General features: G+C 41.9%; 1 protein-coding gene across 2 annotated transcripts; it reads left to right on the forward strand.

The window, feature by feature from the left end:
* Positions 1–4,312: 4,312 nt before the first annotated feature.
* On the forward strand, positions 4,313–20,894 carry patl2 (PAT1 homolog 2). 2 transcript variants are annotated; one of them, XM_059017024.1, is made up of 19 exons: positions 4,313–4,448; positions 6,601–6,742; positions 7,348–7,703; positions 9,055–9,126; positions 9,585–9,659; positions 10,442–10,615; positions 11,093–11,164; positions 11,693–11,853; positions 12,040–12,114; positions 12,324–12,456; positions 13,134–13,254; positions 13,943–14,040; positions 14,168–14,221; positions 14,859–15,004; positions 15,689–15,851; positions 16,893–17,033; positions 17,463–17,560; positions 18,338–18,487; positions 19,582–20,894. In XM_059017024.1, the coding sequence occupies exons 1-19, from the start codon at positions 4,425–4,427 to the stop codon at positions 19,619–19,621; spliced, it is 2,295 nt and encodes a 764-aa protein (XP_058873007.1). In that variant the 5' UTR covers positions 4,313–4,424; the 3' UTR covers positions 19,622–20,894. The 2 variants fall into 2 exon arrangements, with proteins under 2 accessions (XP_058873007.1, XP_058873008.1); XM_059017025.1 differs by lacking the exons at positions 9,055–9,126; positions 9,585–9,659.
* Positions 20,895–22,538: the final 1,644 nt, after the last annotated feature.

Consider the following 22,538-nt stretch of genomic DNA (forward strand, 5'->3'; position numbering starts at 1 on the left):
TTTTAATGAGTTGGTGGGAACGCAAAGGGTCTTGTACAGGGCTAGTTGTTTTAAAATATTTTATATATATTAAAAAAAAAAAAAAGTTCCCCTTTCATCAGGGCCCCCCTTCGGGGCGTTGGGCCCCGGAGAAATTTCCCCATCCTCCCCGCCTTTTCGGTGGGCCTGGCACATACTCCAGGATTGTGATATCCGTGCATTAATTCGAAGTGCAAGGTAAAACAGGCGAGCAACTGCAGATCAATTGACTGAAAATTTCAACCTGGGGCGCAAGCAGCCAGTTTAATCAAAAACAATCGGCCGAGAACTCCACAGAGCGGGATACCACAGTGGCCCAACGCCCTATTAAGTGACTTTACATTGGTGTTTCCATTTTTTTGTCCACTACCTGTACATACTACTGTGATCCTTTCTCTCCAGCTGTTACTGATCAAAGAAAGTGAGCAAGTCCTTCTGGAGCTGCACATATTGCCATGCATGGAACTAATGAATCTTATGAGTTTTTTATTCATTGCATAAACTTGCAAGTGAGAGAGAGGTGAGGGTCCCGATTCCATCAGATATATAGAACACAACAAGTGCAAATGCAAAGCAATCACAATTTAAAGCTATAGAAGACAGTACCGTGTTCAAATGTACAAGATAAACTGAAAGCACCTATAAAGGTAAACATGTTTATATATTGAGATGGAAAATTCCTTGTGGTTTCACATTGTTTCATCAAGTCTTGTGCTATTCGATCATATCCTGTTAGTAGGGGGTGTACTAGCAACTTTTCTCATGTTCTTATGATGGGTTCATATTTCATCTTGGGATCCTAATGTATGCACTCTAGAAAAGGGGGTTCCTTTCTGAGCCTCAATATAGATCCACTGGGGTTATACTTTAGATTCTAAGAATTGTTTTTATACGGCATACTGAACAAAATACACCACCCACTGCATATATCGCGGGTGTCGGGGTCCAATATAAATCTGGGATATAAGGAGAGACGCATAGAAAAACAAATTGACTAACAAACACTTAGCTGTTTTAATAAACTGCAAACCGAGCTGCTCTGATCATTCCAAACAATACAGAACAGCAACAACAAAATGCAAACAAAATAAAACCTCCATTTGCCGTCCCAAGCAAACCAGTTTATCTAAGGAAAACAACTGCACTTCAATACGAGGCTGAGCGATGAAAAATCCCCACCAAACAAACCTGATACAGGCTTCCTGTAAAACACGTGACTTCTTGTAAACAGTTTCACAGTGAACACGTGACCACTTTTAAATGTGTTCAAATTCTTTTAATTTGTTTGATGTTTTTAAATAATCGAGCATGCTGTCAAGGTTAAAGGATGACTGGAGTACAGCTCATTAAATTAAATATACTTCATTCAGTGTTTATCAGTAATCAAAACACACAGCATTTATAACAGTTTAACAATGTAACGATGAACAATACAAACATAAAAACGGGTTTTCATTGTATGCTATCCAAGTATGGTACGGACTCAAACACAAATACGATGTCATATTAGGATCCCTATCAGAAACATCATCAAAAAAAAAAAAAACCTTGCTATTTTGACTGCTCGCCTTTTACTTTTAGTCGTGATTGTGGTGGTAAAGTGAAAAAAATAGTTTTTTTGATACATTTCTAGATGAAACAAACCAAACAAAGAAACATTCTTTAGTTTCCCTCTATTGCAAAAGCCAAACAGCCCTATACAATTGGAGAGGAATTGATGTTATTACTGCCGTGCTAAAGCAACACGCTTCTAATGCTTTACATAGTCATAAATTGCATGTATAGGTTTGGGGGCATTGCAAACAGAAGGCTCTTTACTTAGATTGTTCTTTCTTTTTTTTTTCTTTGTGTGAACAATATATGACAGCTAAATAATGGAACTGTGTTTCCCCGCCCTCGGTTTCTTTACCTATAAAAACAAGGTGTAGATTGGAATTCAGTGGATCTCATTGCAAATACCAACACGACAGGTTTTGTTAATTGTTTGGGCTTTAATTTTTTAGGGCACGTCAACATTTTCACGATTAAACATCATATTTATTAAAGCAGAAGATAGTAGTGTTGTCACATTCACATTGATCAATGGTCACAGAAATCGCGAAATCGGTGATAACAGTGAAAGAAGGCTGGTATAGACCTATCGCTGTGCAGTATTTGCTGGGGTGCAGATCACGTGTTCAATGGTTTTATCGTTGTTCAGAACGGGGTAAAATAAATCTGTACTTTGCAAAACGTACACCGTGTTCTGATTTGAATGAATTGTTCTTATTTACATTAGTTAAGATAGTCTATGTAAGGGTACTGCTGCTGATACTGTTAATGCAATCAATGCTAGCAACGGTATCATTGCACCGTGATTTCAGCAACAAGGGACGATATACACTTTATAATAAATCACTAACACGATAAGCTATTACTGCTATTTTTAAAGGTTTATGTTTCACATAATGAACGATAACTAACCTCCTTTTAACGTGTCGACCCACGCTTGCACATACTGTCCATATCAACATTCAATGCTGTGAAAATGTGGGAGGAAATCTAAGGCAGAACGGTCTTTGTTTGCATTAAAAAAAATGACTTGAATCCCTAAGAATAAATTGTGGTGAAGCAAAACAACATGTGAGATATGAAGGCTAATCAATCACACGACCTAATTAAAGCAACAAACCGATGCTGCCGTTCCAGTTTGGGTACGCTTCCAATAAATTAAGCTGCAGGTTGAAAAACGTCTTTTTAACAATCAAACTAAACAGGTGCTTTTGAAAGTCATTTGAAAACTTTATTGTGAAGCAAAAAAAACTTTTCCACACGCTTCTTATGCACTGATAGAAATGTACATATCAAACTAACATGATAATATCGAAATCATTTTTATACACCGTGAATATTACATTAAGAGCTGACCAGGATGTTTTCGTTGACTTTTAGTGAAATGAATCAGTAGCTAATTACAAACGTAAACCTTTTCCCCATACCCGGCTGTATCACAGGATTTTAAATACAGCTCAACCTTCACTGAGAGTTGGGACAGCAACAAATCCGGCTTTGTAATATGCTTGAATAATGTATCTCTCGATAAAAACGTGAAGCCCATGCAAGGTACAGAAAAAAAAAACTATTTCTGTTGTTTTAATAAAGTGCAGGAGAACTATTTCAGCCTTGACCAAACCGAGCTGCACGGATCATTCCAGACAGTAGAGAACAACAAAATAAAACCTCCATTTGCCGTCCCAAGCAAACCAGGTTATCCATGGAAAACAACTGCACTTCAACACGAGGCTGAGCGATGAAAAATCCCCCCCAAACAAACCTGATACAGGCTTCCTGTGCAACACGTGACTTCTTGTAAACGCTGCCACTTGAACCGGGTCAGCGCAGTACCCCTGGCTACAGGAGACAGGTTGAAGTTGGGCTGTAGTCGTGATCACAAATGACAAATACATTTTAGGAACGCAGTTAACTCTGTATTGGGCAATGGTCGAGTAGCTTCAGCACACATATACAATGAAGCGGGGAGTCAGAGAACCTTACGTTACATTAAAACTGCTCTCAGTCGAACTCGCTCTTAAATGTAATTATTTACTGTGTTCTATATTTTGCCCTTATTTGAATTTATCTTATTTTCTACTGATTTTACTGTACCATATAACTGCTCTTATCTGTAATGTGATATTTGGTAACAAGTGTAAGTCTGCTAATAAATAAATAAATAAATAAATAATAACTAGAGTTGCCAGCAATTTTACGGCTTTCAGTACCGGTTCCATTACCAAACACTAGCACATAGTGCAGAATGACCTATGACCCTTTCTGCACTCTCAGGAGTTATAAGCCAGTTTTACATTTCAACTTTAGGAGAGGCCAAAGGTCACGTGCAATGACATTTTTTGATAGCGCACACATGGGATGCTATATGAATAATAATAATAATAATAATATGTATAATAATAATATGAATAATAATAATAATAATAATAATACAATTAAAAAACAGCACATACGGGATTATTAGTAGTATTTGTAAAAAGCAGATAGACAGTAACAGGTTAGTGATTGGAAAGCGTTTTACAGGTAATCTGTGAATGTGTTTGTGCATCTCAAAACTATAGAAGCAAGTCTCTGGATTGAACGATCTAATTAAAATGTTAAATGTGAACAGACACTGAAAGGCGGGGGTCCGTGCCGTACTGAAGCCGTTCTGGATTCCAGAGGAGGCCGCCGCCATGTTTTGTCCCATTGCCGTACAAGGTGTTCCCGCGCAGGCGCAGTGAGGTTCCCCACCTGGGGCCGCGGGAATGTTAAATGGCGAGACGGGAGCGAGCGCCTAACACACAGACAGCAAAGCGAAGCAAACGAGCGCTTCAAAAACAAACAAAAAAAAAACCTTTTGTGAAGATTAAACCATGAATAACGCGTCTGACCCTCCCGTAAGTGTTGGTTTCTGCTTCCTTTTCTCTCACCATACCGGCCCAGCGTTGAACGAGTCAGCTTCGACTGATATTGAATGAAAAAACATGCTTACGGTTATTTGTTTTGTATAGCAGTTTTGAATCAAAACAAGAAACTCAGAAATTAAACTGAATAAAAATGTATCCAAATAATCCTTAGTTATCAGTAGACAAACCCCGCGGAGTCAGTAGGAGATTAGTGTTTGTATTTAAATTGCGTTTTTTTAAAATTATTTATTTCATTGCGTCAACCAGATTTAAATACGATTTGATAACCCGTCACTATGGATTTTTTTTTTTTTTTAATGACCCTATCATTATCATATAATCTTAAGAATTGTGTGCAGCCGCAAATGCACGAGTTTATATTCGCGCTCAGGTCTGGCAAACCAAACCGTATAGGTCTGTGTTGTCAGCATTTCGGTGGAGCAGAAAGATGTTTAAATGGTCGAGGGTTTGTTGCTTCACTGTCGTGTTGTGATATTGTAGGCTGCAATACTTTAGATTCTGTTTGCGCAGAGTAAATGCAACCTGGATCTACGCTTTACAGGTCAAGATAAGGACAAGCGTCGCGCTAATTATTTATATTTGTTAAGTGTTTTTTAAATTTATATATGTATTTATTTTTCTTAATACGGGGGGTTCATACGCGCATCCATGGCGTCATTAGCTAGTCGTTTCCTCGGTTGTTTTTTACATCAATGCTGATGCTCATGTGAATTCTGGTGAAGTACAAAATACTCTGTTTTCTCTGTGGGTTTGTCGTGCAACACAGGTTTGGAGGTTAAAAACGTGGTTTGTTGGGGGGGGGGGGGAAGAAGAGAGACAGGAATCGGACGGTATATTGTCCAGTGGACATTTTAAAACGCTTTACTGTGTAAACTGGAATGGGCTTTCTGGAAAAGCGCAAACAGCGCCCTCTGCCGTTTGTGATCGGTAAGGCGTAGAAATAAAGAGCACAATTTAGTTTGGTTTTTTGTTGCTATATATATATATATATATATATATATATATATATATATATATATATATATATATATATATATATATAAATAAATTCTGCTAGATTATTTATACTGTAAAAACAGTATCAATCTTATATTTTTAACTGCTTGAGATTTCGCGATGGTATGTTTTATTTATCTTTTTACACTGTCATCGTTTCTCTTTCTTCGTCATGCTGTCGCTGTGCAGGTAGGTGATTCGGATGATTCCAGGCACTCTTGTAATTATTATTGTTACTAGAAGTATGTAAATTATTTCATTTTAGCACCCTAACCCAGATCTGGACACTAACTTTTATATTTAAATTAATTTTCAATTTAGTTTATTTCTATAGCGCCTTTTGTACCACAGTATCTCAAATTGCTTAAAACATGAAAGAAGTCTGCAGTATCAAGAAACAGTCAAAACTAATAATAATAATAATAATAATAATGATAATGATAATACTAATGATAATACTAATGATAATAATGAAGAATATAAAGTTTCCAAACGAGAGAAGGCCCCATTCGGCCCATCTTGCTCGTTTGGTTGTTAGTAGCTTATTGATCCCAGAATCTCATCAAGCAGCTTCTTGAAGGATCCCAGGGTGTCGGCTTCAACAACATTACTGGGGAGTTGGTTCCAGACCCTCAATTCTCTGTGTAAAAAAAGTGCCTCCTATTTTCTGTTCTGAATGCCCCTTTATCTTATTCTCCATTTGTGACCCCTGGTCCTTGTTTCTTTTTTTCAGGTTGAAAAAGTCCACTGGGTCGACATTGTCAATACCTTTTAGGATTCTGAATGTTTGAATCAGATCACCACATTAATAATAATAATAATAATAATAAAAATAAACAGTAGAAGAAAACAGGAATTTAATCAGAATGACAGATAAAACAAAAAATTGCAAACATAAGCAGGTAAAATAGATTTTTATGCATGCCGTTCCAAACTCTGGGAGCATTCTAACAAAATGCACTTTCTTTTCAAGTTTACCGTTTGGCTGCATATTCCAGACACTGTGTGATTTGAGAAAATTGGTGTCTGTTAGCTAATTAGTTTACCACATTCTTCCAGAGTTTAGTTTCATTGAAGCTGCAGACAGACAGACAATGTCAGATTCCTATGTCTCTGTTTCTGTTAGGAGGGTGAGCAGCCCTCCCTGCTGGCCGGGCAGGGCAGTGTCTGGGGGGTGAATGATGAAGATGACGACTCCCCTCTGCTCCAGGAGATGGCCGAGGAAGACGAGGAGATCGATCTGTACAACGAGGAGACCTTCGGACTGGGTGAGGAGCCGAGGAAAAACCTGCCTTAAAGATCCATTCTCTCCCCTCTTATTAGCTTTATTAACATGATCACCGGCCCCTCCCTTTAAAGGAGCGCTGACCATCTTTAAAATCCATTCTCACCTCTTATTAGCTTTATTAACAGGATCACTGGCCCCTCCCTTTAAAGGAGCGCTGACCATCTTTAAAATCCATTCTCTCACCTCTTATTAGCTTTATTAACATGATCACCGGCCCCTCCCTTTAAAGGAGCGCTGACCATCTTTAAAATCCATTCTCACCTCTTATTAGCTTTATTAACATGATCACCGGCCCCTCCCTTTAAAGGAGCGCTGACCATCTTTAAAATCCATTCTCACCTCTTATTAGCTTTATTAACATGATCACCGGCCCCTCCCTTTAAAGGAGCGCTGACCATCTTTAAAATCCATTCTCACCTCTTATTAGCTTTATTAACATGATCACCTGCCCCTCCCTTTAAAGGAGCGCTGACCATCTTTAAAATCCATTCTCACCTCTTATTAGCTTAAGTAACATTATTACTAGACCTCCTGTCGTTAATTTAGCACATTTAGCACTAATCTCTTTCTTTCTCTCTCTCACAGATATTGAATCAGTGGGAGATGAGGAAGACCCCACAGATTTATTTCTCTTCTGCGGAGAATTCACCAAAAATTCAAAAACGCAGCCCCCCAGCTCCCCCCCTCAAAAAGAGGAGACCCCAACTGAACCGAAGCCAGAAGAACCACAGGCCCCGGCCGAGCCTGAGACCGCAGTGACCGAGCCTCCGCAGCCTCAAACACCCGAACCTGGGTCCACCATCTCGCTCAAGCCCCAGGCTTCACTCTTCACAGCAGGCCACAAGGATTACAGAGGAGCCAGGAGACGGGAATTTGGGAAAAGAGTGGAATTCCAGGATCCAGCTGTCATTCGGACCATTGAAGGCCGACCGACTTTAGAGGTGAAATTAAAATGCCTTTCAGTATCCTTAATTATTATACAGTGGCACCAACTATGATTCAGACAGTCCCCCTGAGTTTCAATAGCCATAGTTTTATATATTATACTGGACTGTGGCTCCAGCAATGATTCAGACAGTCCCCCTGAGTTTCAATAGCCATAGTTTTATATATTATACTGGACTGTGGCTCCAGCAATGATTCAGACAGTCCCCCCTGAGTTTCAATAGCCATAGTTTTATATATTATACTGGACTGTGGCTCCAGCAATGATTCAGACAGTCCCCCTGAGTTTCAATAGCCATAGTTTTATATATTATACTGGACTGTGGCTCCAGCAATGATTCAGACAGTCCCCCTGAGTTTCAATAGCCATAGTTTTATATATTATACTGGACTGTGGCTCCAGCAATGATTCAGACAGTCCCCCTGAGTTTCAATAGCCATAGTTTTATATATTATACTGGGCTGTGGCTCCAGCAATGATTCAGACAGTCCCACCTGAGTTTCAATAGCCATAGTTTTATATATTATACTGGACTGTGGCTCCAGCAATGATTCAGACAGCCCCCCTGAGTTTCAATAGCCATAGTTTTATATATTATACTGGACTGTGGCTCCTGCAATGATTCAGACAGTACCCCCTGAGTTTCAATAGCCATAGTTTTATATATTATACTGGACTGTGGCTCCAGCAATGATTCAGACAGCCCCCCTGAGTTTCAATAGCCATAGTTTTATATATTATACTGGACTGTGGCTCCAGCAATGATTCAGACAGTCCCCCTGAGTTTCAATAGCCATAGTTTTATATATTATACTGGGCTGTGGCTCCAGCAATGATTCAGACAGTCCCACCTGAGTTTCAATAGCCATAGTTTTATATATTATACTGGACTGTGGCTCCAGCAATGATTCAGACAGCCCCCCTGAGTTTCAATAGCCATAGTTTTATATATTATACTGGACTGTGGCTCCTGCAATGATTCAGACAGTACCCCCTGAGTTTCAATAGCCATAGTTTTATATATTATACTGGACTGTGGCTCCAGCAATGATTCAGACAGCCCCCCCTGAGTTTCAATAGCCATAGTTTTATATATTATACTGGACTGTGGCTGCTGCAATGATTCAGACAGTACCCCCTGAGTTTCAATAGCCATAGTTTTATATATTATACTGGACTTTGGCTCCAGCAATGATTCAGACAGTAGTATCTGTTTCTTCTCGTGCTTTTGTGACTCTTGCAGTGCTAGCTTGAAACTGTGCAGGTAAAACTGAAATACTAAAACCCCTGACTGCTAAATGTCCTCTCACGGGGCTTTGTTGTGTCCATTTTGTCCCCGTCTGCAGAGTTTGGACAGCGCTATAGTGGACAGTGGGATTAGCTCGATTTGGGATGATATGGATATTGAGAATGATCAGGTGAGTGACAGCAGGGATGGGAATCAGACTCCTGTTGCACAGCAGCGTCACCCATTCCAGGTTTTACTACCAGCTTGATCAGCCCCCAGTGTGTCTAGCTAACAAGCTCAGGTGTGTCTGATTTATTAAACTCCTAGTGAAACCAGGACTGGATCACACTGCTGTGCAGCGGGAGTCTGATTCCCATCCCTGTGATAACCAGCATTTATTATTATTATTATTATTATTATTATTATTATTATTATTATAGGGATGGGAATCAGTCAAATTGTCTTAATCCAGAGTTCTCATATTGTATTCTAGCAGTATTGTGATTTAGCCCTTGCTGTAAACTCCACTGTGTTTAAAGATGAAGCTTGCATTGTAACCCTGTGCTGCCCTGTGACGCCTGTGTGAGTCGCCTGGGATAAAGGAGTCTGCCAAATAAATAAATAAATATTTGTTTTTCCTCTCTGTAGACGGTCACCGATTCTGGACTCTGGATCCCGCCCCACTTCAGCAACCGAAATCAAACCCCCTGTCCCGTACTGGAGGTGAGAAACTCAAAAGAGAGTGGTGGGGCGGTTGACAGATCAAATTGTAACACCATATTGAAACTCAGGGGGGCGCTGTGTGAATTGTTGCTGGAGCCAGAGTCCAGTATAATATATAAAACTATGGCTATTGAAACTCAGGGGGGGCTGTCTGAATCATTACTGGAGCCACAGTCCAGTATAATATATAAAACTATGGCTATTGAAACTCAAGGGGGGCTGTCTGAATCATTGCTGGAGTCACAGTCCAGTATAATATATAAAACTATGGCTATTGAAACTCAGGGGGACTGTCTGAATCATTACTGGAGCCACAGTCCAGTATAATATATAAAACTATGGCTATTGAAACTCAGGGGGGCTGTCTGAATCATTGCTGGAGCCACAGTCCAGTATAATATATAAAACTATGGCTATTGAAACTCAGGGGGGGGCTGTCTGAATCATTGCTGGAGCCACAGTCCAGTATAACATATAAAACTATGGCTATTGAAACTCAGGGGGACTGTCTGAATCATTGCTGGAGCCACAGTCCAGTATAATATATAAAACTATGGCTATTGAAACTCAGGGGGACTGTCTGAATCATTGCTGGAGCCACAGTCCAGTATAATATATAAAACTATGGCTATTGAAACTCAGGGGGACTGTCTGAATCATTGCTGGAGCCACAGTCCAGTATAATATATAAAACTATGGCTATTGAAACTCAGGGGTACTGTCTGAATCATTGCTGGAGCCACAGTCCAGTATAATAATTTATTTATAATTTTTAAATTCAGGACAATGCTGTCTTGAGGGTGATTGACAGGTCAGCAGACCACAGGATCCTGCCCACCACCCTTGACTTCCTGTCGTCTCCCATGTCACGCCGTTACCCAGCATCCCCTGTTTCGAACGGCGATCAGTCGAGTCACATGACACCCAGGCCGTTTGGTTCAAGATACCTGCAACAGGTGAGTCTGAAATCCCTTTTTAAAGGGAGGGACCGGTGATCATGTTAATAAAGCTAATAAGAGGTGAGAGAATGGATTTTAAAGATGGTCAGCGCTCCTTTAAAGAGAGGGGCCGGTGATCATGTTAATAAAGCTAATAAGAGGTGAGAGAATGGATTTTAAAGATGGTCAGCGCTCCTTTAAAGAGAGGGGCCGGTGATCATGTTAATAAAGCTAATAAGAGGTGAGAGAATGGATTTTAAAGATGGTCAGCGCTCCTTTAAAGGGAGGGACAGGTGATCATGTTAATAAAGCTAATAAGAGGTGAGAGAATGGATTTTAAAGATGGTCAGCGCTCCTTTAGTCAAATTCTAAGATTTACTGTTTTCAGGCTGGGTCTTGTTATTAAACTCCTAGTGAAACCAGGAATGGATCGAAGTGCTATACAATGGGAGTCCTCTTGCCATCCCTGTATTTATCTCCCTCCCTCTCTTTCAGATGCAGCAAAGTCCCATGATGCCTCGGTCCCCACTGTGTCCCATGCGACCTTTCACCTCTAGGTTTGGGCAGGTGAGAAAGCGAGTCTTCAATATGCATCATTGGAATTTGCACTTTCAGGCTGCAGTGTCAGCTTTTGACCAGCAGGTGTCAGTAAAACTCAATTTTACTTTTGTTTTATTTATTTATTTAATAAAGGTCTTGGTTTTTTTCCAATGTACTTTATTTTAAACTTGCTTAATATGATTTTCATTTTAGTATTAAAATAAATTAAAGCAATTTTTAAAAGTGATGAAACGAGTGAAGAAACAGCTGTTTGGAGTTTGATCAATCGCTTGCTTTTCTTAAAGACTCTGCGGAGAGCAGCGACCCACACAAACCCAAGCAGCTGTTTCTTCACTCTGAACTGGTGAATCAGCCCCCGATCCACACCAGAGACCCTCGCCAGATAGTCAGTCCCTGATTTCTGTGGAGAGATCCGTCCCGATAATCTTGTACTCCGTTTCAGCAGCTTTAGTTTTGGCCACTCTTTATTGACCCAAGCAGGGTTAGTACTTCTGAGAGCTGTTTTGACTCCCCTGTATTCTTTGTGTGTTCCAGCCCAGTCGCTTCCTCTCCCCCTTCCACCCCTCCTCCCCCAATATCAGCACCCCCACTCGACCTCTGACCCCCAAGATGCTCCAGATGCGTTTTGGCCCCCGGTCCCCAGCGCCTGGCTCCTCCCCCTTTTTCAGCCCGCCGGCCAATCCGATGCGGTTCAGGTATGACATCACTTGTTAAAACTGTGCAGGTAAAAACTGAGAAGTGGAGCAGCCTTGCGTTGGGGCTCCAGTGCCTTTTTATCAGGACTGAATTCATAGCGGTTAGTCTGTGATCCACAATGCATTTTCAAAGGCAGGCTTCCCCCCCCCCAGCGTTAATAACTTACTGTGTTTATTGATTTGCAGGTTACCAGGTCATGTGACTCAGCTCCACCCCCAGCACAGAAGGATTCTCAACCAGAGACAGCAGAGAACACAGAGGTAGGGCTGCTGGGAAGTCTACAGCTCTGGCCAAAAGTTCTGCATCCTCACCCTCTAGAATGAACTCCCTCAGCTTCACAGAGTCCAATGAAAGCTGCTGAATAATGTTCCCTTGTTAACATATTGAATTGCACACCCTCTATATAGAATGAACTCCCTCAGCTTCATAGAGTCCAATGAAAGCTGCTGAATAATGTCCCCTCTTCCAGCTCCCTGAGGAAGCCCGCCCGCCTGGACCCCTACTCCAGCATCATGTCCCAGAAGGAGAAGGACTGGGTGATCCGACTGCAGATGATTCAGCTGCAGAGTGAGAACCCTCACCTGGACGATTATTACTATCAGGTAAACACTGCCATCACAGGGAGAGGAAATCAGACTCCTATTCCACAGCTGTGTGATCCAGTCCAGGTTTTACTACCAGCTTGATCAGCCCCCCAGTGTGTCTAGCTAACAAGCTCAGGTGTGTCTGATTATTAAACTCCTAGTGAAACCAGGAACGGATCACACTGCTGTGCAGCGAGAGTCTTATTTCCAATCCCTGTGATAACCAGCATTATTATTGCAGGGATGGGAATAAGACTCCTATTGCACTGCGGTTTGAGATAATATTATTATTATTATTATTATTATTATTATTATTATTATTATTATTATTATTATGTGTGTGTGTGACCATAGATGTACTGACAGTTGGTCTGGGGTTTTGTATTCACAATATGAATGTATATGTATAATGGGCAGCAGTGTGGAGTAGTGGTCAGGGCTCTGGACTCTTGACCGGAGGGTCGTGGGTTCAATCCCAGGTGGGGGGGACACTGCTGCTGTACCCTTGAGCAAGGTACTTTACCTAGATTGCTCCAGTAAAAACCCAACTGTATAAATGGGGAATTGTATGTAAAAATAATGTGATATCTTGTAACAATTGTAAGTCGCCCTGGATAAGGGCGTCTGCTAAGAAATAAATATCTGACCCAGTGGATTTTTTTATTTTTTTATTTTATTCTTCCTCTCCTCCCAAGGCATACTACCATAAGCTGGAGCGAAAGCTGGCGGAGGAGGAGATGTTGGGGGACCGGACGAAGAGGGAGCCCCCCAAACTCATCACCCCCTACGTGCAGAAAGCAGAGACATACGAGTCAGGTCAGGGGGGGGGGGGCAGGAGGGGTGTGTACTGTCCTGAGGGACAGTGTGTGGTGGGATCTTGATTTCAGTTAAACCCTGATTCTAATTAAGAGGCCTTTTATCCTTTTCTTTTTTCCATCTGCCTCAATTTCTGTTTTTTCTTTGCATCGTCTGTTTTCTCTATTTCCTTATTTCCCTCTTGTCCACTTCTCTGTCTGTCTGTGTGTGTGTCTCTTTCTTTCTTGTCTCTTCTCTCTGTCTGTCTCTTTCTGTCTCTTGTCTCTTGTCTCTTCTCTCTGTCTGTCTGTCTGTGTCCCTCTCTCTCTCGCTCTCCTCTCTCTCGCTTTGTCTCTCTGTCTCTGTGTGTGTCTCTCTCTCTCTCTGTATCTCTCTGTCATCTTGTCTCTCTCTGTCGTCTCTCTGCCTCCCCCTCTCCTCTCTTGCTCTCCTCTCTCTCGCTCTGTCTCTCTGTCTCTGTGTGTGTGTGTGTCTCTCTCTATCTCTCTCTGTCATCTTGTCTCTCTCTTGCACTCTCTCTCTCTCTGTCGTCTCTCTGCCTCTCCCTCTCTCTCGCTCTCCTCTCTCTGTCTCTGTCTCTGTGTCTCTCTCTCTCTGTATCTCTGTCTATCTTGTCTTTCTCTTGCGCTCTCCCTCTCCTCTCTCTCTCTCCTCTCCTCTCCTCTCTGTCTGTCTGTCTCCCTCTCAGTGGTGCACATCGAGGGCTCGCTGGGTCAGGTTGCAGTGTCGACGTGTTTCTCTCCTCGTAGAGCCATCGACGCCGTCCACGCACACTCGCCAGACGAGGTAAAATAAATCGAATAATAAACAATTCTAAAGTCTGACCTGAAATAAAATGAAAATAACACTTTGTAGTCAGTGTTCGGTAGAGAAACAGGTCTCTTTATACAGTGTTCCCCTCTCACCTTTTTAGGAGAACAAGGATTTGGGTCACCAAAAATTAGCTATCCTGAACACCATTGAAAAAGTAAGTGTCTGTCCTTCTACTGTGATATTTCTTCCATTATGTAAGGGCTCTTGGTATATCTCACCTATCTTCATTATTCTAGCTTTCACAGTGTATCTTCTGTAATATATATTCTTTCTGTTTATTTCTGATTCTCATTTATGCAAGGGTTTCTCCTTTCTTTCTTTTTTCCTCTTTTTTGTAAGGTTTCTTGACCTACACAAGTGTTTATATTCCACCATTAATATTCTCTCTCTCTCTCTCATATTCACTCTTCCGCTCTCCCTCCCTCTCTCCGCTCTCCCTCCCTCTCTCCGCTCTCCCTCCCTCTCTCCGCTCTCCCTCCCTCTCTCCGCTCTCCCTCCCTCTCTCCGCTCTCCCTCCCTCTGCTCTCTCCCCTCTCTCCATCCCTCTCCACTCTCCTCTCTCCCTCCCTCCCTCCCTGTCCCTGCTCTCCCTTCCCCTCTCCCCTCCCTGTTCTCCATCCCTTTCTCCCCTCTCCCTCCCTGCTCTCCCTCCTCTTCTCCTCCCTCTCTCCCTCTCTCTCTCTCTCTCCCTCTCTCCTCTCCTCTTGCTCTCCCTCCCTCTCTCCCTCCCTCCCTGCTCTCCCCTCTCCCTCCCTGTTCTCTCCCTCCCCTCCTCCCTGCTCTCCCCTCAGATGTACATGATCTTGCTGGATGTGGAGGAGGCTGACAGGAAGCAGTCTGTGTTCCCCGAGGAGAATCGTTCTCGCTTCAAGGACCAGCGGCAACGCAAAGTGCACCTGCTGTTCCGCATGCTGAAGGAGGGGCAGCTCGACACAGAGTGAGCGAAACCAGTGAAACCAGCGAAACCAGCGGCTCCCATCACCACCCCCATCCCCCCTGGGGATGACGTACCGAATCACACACAACGCTTTGTAGAATAAGACTCCCGCTGCACAGCAGCGTGATCCAGTCCTGATTTCACTAGGAGTTTAATAACACACCTGAGCTTGTTAGCTAGACACACTGGGGGCTGATCAAGCTGGTAGTAAAACCTGGAATGGATCACACTGCTGTGCAATAGGAGTCTACACACCGCTTTGTAGTTTTTCCATATACTTAATGAAAAATCTGACATTTCGAAATCTAACCAGACACTCTCTGTACTATTATGGCTTTCTTCTGGTAGAAAAGAAGTTTTATGTTCATATAGTTTATTTTTTATTGTCTCAATCTTAAAATCTAGGTGATGCAAAACTTTTGGCCACAGCTGTACAGGTCTGTGTGTTCATCATTCTATCAGAAGTGTATGGGGTAGTGACGTAGGGAGTTTGTGTGTGTGTGTGTGTGTGTCTCTCTCTTTCTTTCTTTCTTTCTTTCTTTCTTTCTTTCTTTCTTTTTCTTTCTTTCTTTATCTCTGTATCTCTTTTCTCTCCTTTCTCTCTTTCTTTCTCTGTTTCTTTCTTTCTCTCTCTCTCTCTCTCTCTCCGTTTTGATTGGCTGACTACTTCTTTCCTCCTCTCAGCAAATTGACAGGCAACTTCCTGCCCTTCCTGTTGGTGCCCAAAGGCAAGCGTCTGGTGGCCAGACTCCTCCCCTTCCTGTCCCACGACGCTGCGTTGGAGATTCTCACCGCCGTGTCAAATGAGCTTCCTCTGCTCATGACCAGGGACACCAGCCCAGACGAGGTACCTGCCTGCCTGCCTCTCGGACCGGCCATATGAGCTCTGTGGCAATTTCCGTGTAAAGCTGCGATTTTATATATTTTATAATTTTATAAATTTTATACATTTTATATATATCTAACCACTAACCACTACTCAACACAAGGCAGCAGTGTGGAGTAGTGGTTAGGGCTCTGGACTCTTAACTGGAGGGTCGTGGGTTCAATCCCAGGTGGGGGGACACTGCTGCTGTACCCTTGAGCAAGGTACTTTACCTAGATTGCTCCAGTAAAAACCCAACTGTATAAATGGGGAATTGTATGTAAAAAAAAAAAAAGAGATATCTTGGAACAATTGTAAGTCGCCCTGGATAAGGGCGTCTGCTAAGAAAATAATAATTTATATATATATATATATATATATTACACATATAAAATGAGGCTGTGTAGTCCATTGATTAAAGAAAAGGGCTTGTAACCAGGAGGTCCCCGGTTCAAATCCCACCTCAGCCACTGACTCATTGTGTGACCCTGAGCAAGTCACTTCACCTCCTTGTGCTCCGTCTTTCGGGTGAGACGTAGTTGTAAGTGACTCTGCAGCTGATGCATAGTTCACACACCCTAGTCTCTGTAAGTCGCCTTGGATAAAGGCGTCTGCTAAATAAACAAATAATAATAATATATATATATGTGTAATATATAATGTGTGTAATAATAATGTATGTATAAATGTAATATATATATATAATCTTGCCTTTTTTAAACTTTACCATGGCAACAAACTGGAAAAAATATATCCTGGTATCACTCAACTAATTTGAGAAATTATTATTGTGTGGTAATATTCTGACCCATATACTAGTTCGCTCTCTCTCTCTCTCGCTCTCTCTCTCGCTGTCTCGCTCTCTCTCTCGCTCTCTCTCTCTCTGTCTCTCTCTCTCTCGCTCTCTCTCTCGCTGTCTCTCTCTCTCTCTCTTGCTGTCTCGCTGTCTCGCTCTCTCTCTCTGTCTCAATTTTTTTATTTTATTTTTTTCAGTGTAAATATTTTTTGGTTCTTTTCTTGCAGTCCCTCCCGGTGCTGTACCCGCCTCTCTGCGTTGTGATTGGTGGACTCTCCTTCACTCAGCTGATTCGGGTCCTTCGGGGGTTTACTGCTGCGCTGCCTGACTCGAAAGACACACGGCTGTGTCTGGCCTGCCAGAACAAGGTCTGCTGTTTTATCTATCTGTGTGAAAGCGATATACAGAGTAGAAAGTAGTTTCTGAAAGACTTAGGTTGATAAAAACTGCAGACAGACAGAGCCCCACGATCCTCTTCAGTTTGACACTACAATATAATCCCTTTATCTTGGTGTCTGTTCCTATCCCTGTGATAACCAGCATTATTATTGCAGGGCTACAAATCAGACTCCTATTGCACAGCAGCGTCACCCATTCCAGGTTTTACTACCAGCTTGATCAGCCCCCAGTGTGTCTAGCTAACAAGCTCAGGTGTGTCTGATTATTAAACTCCTAGCGAAACCAGGACTGGATCACACCGCTGTGCAATGGGAGTCCCAGCCCTGTTTCTGTGTCTTGTTGAGAGCCTCATTTCTGATTGCCCGGGCTTCGCTGTGTGGTTCTTGTTGCTTTTTCAGTTTGGGATCTCGTTCCTGTACGCCCTGCTGAGTCAGGGGGAGAGACTGCTGTCTTCAGAGACCCCAATGGAGCCCAGTATCGGAGACTTTGAGAGCTGGTAAGCCGGAGCATTTTAACATCTAAACCATTTTACCATGAGCTGCATTCTTCTTTTTTTCTTTAATTCAAATTATTACATGTTGTTTTTAAATGCCTTTTCATTGTTACTTTAATTTATTTTTATATAATTAAAACAATGATTTTTTTGTGGCTGTTTTCAGCATATATTTTATTAGACAGTTTGTTTAGCTGAATGGTCTAATTGGTGGCAGTTTTGTGTTTGTGATTCTCCTTGGGATCATCTTTTATACAAAAAATGTAAATTTCTTTGCCTTGTCTAAAAGCGCTTGGATACTTTTTTTTTTTTGCATGCAAAATAAATACAATTGATTTTTAAAAAGGATTGGGATTGAAAAATAATGCACACGAATGTAGTTTATGTACAGCTGTGGCAACAAGTTTAGCAGCACCCTTGAATTTTGGGTTTGAGACTAATTAAAAAAAAAAAAAGATATGAAAGCAGTTTAGATCATGTTATGTAAGCTGTAGTACAGTATTTCATGTTAGATTTTAAAATGTGTCACTTAGTCAGTTTTATACGGAGAACTGCAAAGCAGTATGTAATTAGAACTAAGACTCCTGTTCCACAGCAGTGTGATCCATTCCAGGTTTTGCTACCAGCTTGATCAGCCTCCAGTGTGTCTAGCTAACAAGCTCAGGTGTGTCTGATTATTAAACTCCTAGCGAAACCAAGGGATGGATCACACTGCTGTGCAACGGGCAGTCTTATCAGGAAGAGGGTGTGTTTTCTCTATCGACTCCTTTATTCTCTCAGGACCGACATAGTGTTCCTAGTTGCTAAGCAACTCTCCCAGATGTCTCGCTCCTCATTGGTCGAGCCCCTCCTGCTGCCGTCCAATCTGCTGTCTCTGTTCTGCCGCTACCTGGACAAGCAGACTGTCCACCAGCTTGAAGACAACATGGAGTAAGTGTGTGTGTCTGTCTGTCCACACTCACTACTTTCACTTAGTGGGTCTGTTTTCTGGGTTAAACGCCAATGCATCGCCACCTAGTGGCTGATGAGTGAAACTGCTACGCGATAGGAGTCTAATTTCTATTATTATTATTATTATTATTATTATTATTATTATTATTATTATTATTATTATTATTATTTATTTCTTAGCAGACACCCTTATCCAGGGCGATTTGCAGTCATAAACAAAAAACACATTTCAAGAATCACAGTACAAGTATTAATTAAGAGCAAGATAAATTACAATGACTTCAGTTCTAGCAAGTACAAGTATATGACAAAATACGATTCAATAACGGAGCAGATAAGTGTCAGTGATAGTTACATCAGGATATAATTAAATACAAAATACTACAGATTAAATAACACTTGGCAGATTACAGTACTCTGAAGTACAGGATTAAATGCAGTAAAATAGGGGGCAGATAAGAGCAAGTAAAGAGCATTTAAGGAAGAGTGATAAAGTGTCCAGAGGGAAAATTAGGAGTTCTACAGGTGCTGTCTGAAGAGGTGAGTCTTGAGGAGGCGCCGGAAGGTGGTCAGGGACTGGGCAGTCCTGACATCTGTAGGAAGGTCATTCCACCTCTGCGGGGGCGAGGGTAGAGAAGGAGCGGGCTCTGGAGGCAGGGGAGCGTAGAGGAGGTGAAGTTGCATCCCTGTAACCCCTTGAATTACGAGACCAGTTGTGCCTTTTTGTTCTGGTATCGCTATGCATACCTCTGTTTACGATATAATATAGCTTGTAACGAAAGCATCACGTTTCAAGGAGAGAGGGTGTGGAATGGGTTGCCGAGGGTTACGAAGGGTTAGTTACCTAGCCACGATGTCGATGCTGAATCACTGGGGTCCTGTAAGACCCCGACTTGAAGTTCTGAGATCAGTGAGCTGCTTTTAGGAACAGGACGAACGCTGATGGGCTGGACGGCCTCCTCTCATTCGGGGAATTCTCTTCTGATCTTGCGTCTAGGATGCTATGATCAGGATCCTTTTTGTTTTACCAAAAAAAAAAACATTTAATTACATTTCCCCCCCCCCCCCCCCAGGCGATCAGGAGCAGCGTGTTGTCCAGCCATCTCTTCTTAACACCTGAAAAAAAGGAATGGGAATTCAACATTGCTGTTCCTTGAGGAAGAACTAATCAGTTATGGGAAGGTTTGAGAGGAGAAGTCAGGGCTGGTAATCAGACTCCTATTGCACAGCAGTGTGATCCATTCCAGGCTTTACTCCCAGCTTGATCAGCCCCCAGTGTGTCTAGCTAACAAGCTCGGGTGTGTCTTATTATTAAACTCCTATTGAAACCAGGAATGGATCACACTGCTGTGCAGCGGGAGTCTGATTCCCAGCCCTGTTGTGATAGGATTTAAATTAGGTGAAGAGAAAAATATACTGTTTTTTTTTTTTTTTTTTTTTTTCATTTAAATCATGGATTGTTAATTTCAAAACGGAGGGAGGTAGATTTGAGAGTAATTGGATTATGCAGAAAATATCAATATACTAAATACATAAGATTAGAACTGTCTTGTTTTTTCATATTTATGCCTGCCTCCCTCTGCCATTTTTGTGAAATATTGCACTCTGTAAAGACTTTAATTGAATTTATTAATTTTGTAACGGACACAGCACTGGCGGAAATTATGGAAACACTTCTAAAAACAAGTATCAAGTCTTTTGCAAGATGATCATTCAATTCAGTCTCATGATATTAACGTAGCGACTGGACTCAACTGGCTCTGTAAATTTTCTTCATGAAAGCTAAGTAAGGTTTAGATTAAGTGTTTCAATAATTACCAACAGTGCTATACCCGTTCACAGGGATGGGATTCAGACTCCCGCTGCACAGCAGTGTGATCCAGTCCTGGTTTCACTAGGAGTTTAATAACACACCTGAGCTTGTTAGCTAGACACACTGGGGGGCTGATCAAGCTGGTAGTAAAACCTGGAATGGGTGACACTGCTGTGTGAGTCTGAGTCCCATTCCTGTGCATAAATGTGTGTTAAATTTTGAGCTAAACAACTTTTTAGTATTTTTTGAAGTACTCTGACTTGAGTTTCAAATACAGGGTGGAAAAGATACTGCAATTCTATAAGTGAAGTCAATTGTGTACAGTAGGGTTATGGTGAGTGGGAAAGCTTAATTTAATTTATATTTATTATTATTATTTATTATAATGGCTGTCAATTGATTTTTTTTTTTTTTGCTGATTTGTTATAATTTACCATTTAGTTTCTCTCTGTTAAGTGGACAACTATTAAACATTCTACATGTATGTATTTTTGCACACTCTCAACTTTGTACAGCACTTGCAATAAAAAAAATAAAATATAATAAAAAATACTTGAAATCGGTTTATCCGAGCAGCAAAATTTTGGTTTTCGCTTGTTTTTTTTTCCTTTACATGCAAGTCTTTTATGGTACTGTCTGTCTCCCCACTAAACTAAGTGTCCAGCTGACCCCCCCCCCCCCCCCCCCCCCCCCCCCCTCCATTTCCCTGTCTCGGATGATACAAGACAACTGTCTGTCTTCTCTCTCTCCCCCCCCCTCTCCCTCTCTCCTCTTTCCTCCCCTCTCTCTCCTCACACCTCAGGATTTATGGCTCCTGCTCAAACACCCTGTTCTGTTTGGAGAGGGTCCTGACCGGTTATTGAATGCTGGGAACGTTTTAGGCTCAGAAATGTGCAAACACTCTCCGGACGCTGGTGTTTTATAGCTTTCGCTGGAATCCAACCCTTAACCTTCACATTTGTAAATTTGTTTAAAAAAAAAAAAAAAAAAAAAAACCCACTGATCACCATTCAGTTGGAAAAGGATTAAAAAAAATATTTGCTGGTCTATACATGAACTTTGTAAAAGTTTGAACAATTCACCAGCGCTTACATGTTTAATTGCTGTGTATTTGAGGAGCACCACAGTCTTTCGTGTATAGCCGCAGCTCCTATGAAAACACTTCTAAGCGAACCCACTTGTGGTGAACAAGATTTTTTCCCCATTGAAAACGCTCCAGCTAAAGCAAGGGTGTCCAAACTCCATAACCGTTGTGTTGAAATTAATTTCTCCTCTTTGTGATTTTATATTGGAGCGGCTGCTGCATTTTTACTGTATGTAGGAGTGCCTTTGTTAATTTAGTTTGTCAGCTCGTTTATTAACATTATTATTATAGTTTATTCACAAACACTTGGCTGTTGCTTTACTTTTACTCTGTTCATATGCTGACACGCGTGCGTTGACAGAAGTAATACTCGGAGAGAACACGCACACACGCTAGGATCATATTAATCAGGGGAAAAACTAGGAATATAAACACAAAACTAAATGGTTTAAAATGTTCATTTAAATGATGCATCTCTCTCTTCTACGTCTAGGTCTGGTCCACAGGTTAAAGAAAAGGGGTCTTGATACAAGGAGGTTCAAATCCCAGCTCAGCCACTGACTCCCTGTGTGCGTGCGTGCGTGCGTGCGCGCGTGTGTGTGTGTGTGTGTGACCCTGAGCAAGTCACTTCACCTCCTTGTGCTCCGTCCTTCGGATGAGACGTCAAACAAACAAGCTCCTATTAGAAGTGACTCTGCAGCAGCCACTGACTCCCTGTGTGTATGTGTGTGACCCTGAGCGAGTCACTGAACCTCCTTGTGCTCCGTCCTTCAGATGAGACGTCAAACAAACGAGCTCCTATTGGAAGTGACAGCAGCAGCAGCAGTTGTTGATGATGCAGAGTTCACCCTCCTAGTCTCTGGGAGTCGCTTTGGATAAAAGTGTCTGCTAAATGACCCCTTAATATTCACTGGCTGCACCTGACTGCAGGTCCGTTGCCTGTAATGGCACACTGTCACCAGTAGGGGGACAATGTCTTGTTTGAAGACGGGCGGGAAGCTGTTAAAACTTCGGAGCAAATCTCATCCACCTAAGAAATTCCAAACTTCCAACTTCAATGAACGAGCCAGTCAGAGATATCCGGATTTTTTTTTCTTTAATTATTACTGAGGAAAAGAGAGTGTGTGGCTGGA

This window comes from Acipenser ruthenus, chromosome 54 (assembly GCF_902713425.1).
Source record: "Acipenser ruthenus chromosome 54, fAciRut3.2 maternal haplotype, whole genome shotgun sequence".
Taxonomy (NCBI): domain Eukaryota; kingdom Metazoa; phylum Chordata; class Actinopteri; order Acipenseriformes; family Acipenseridae; genus Acipenser; species Acipenser ruthenus.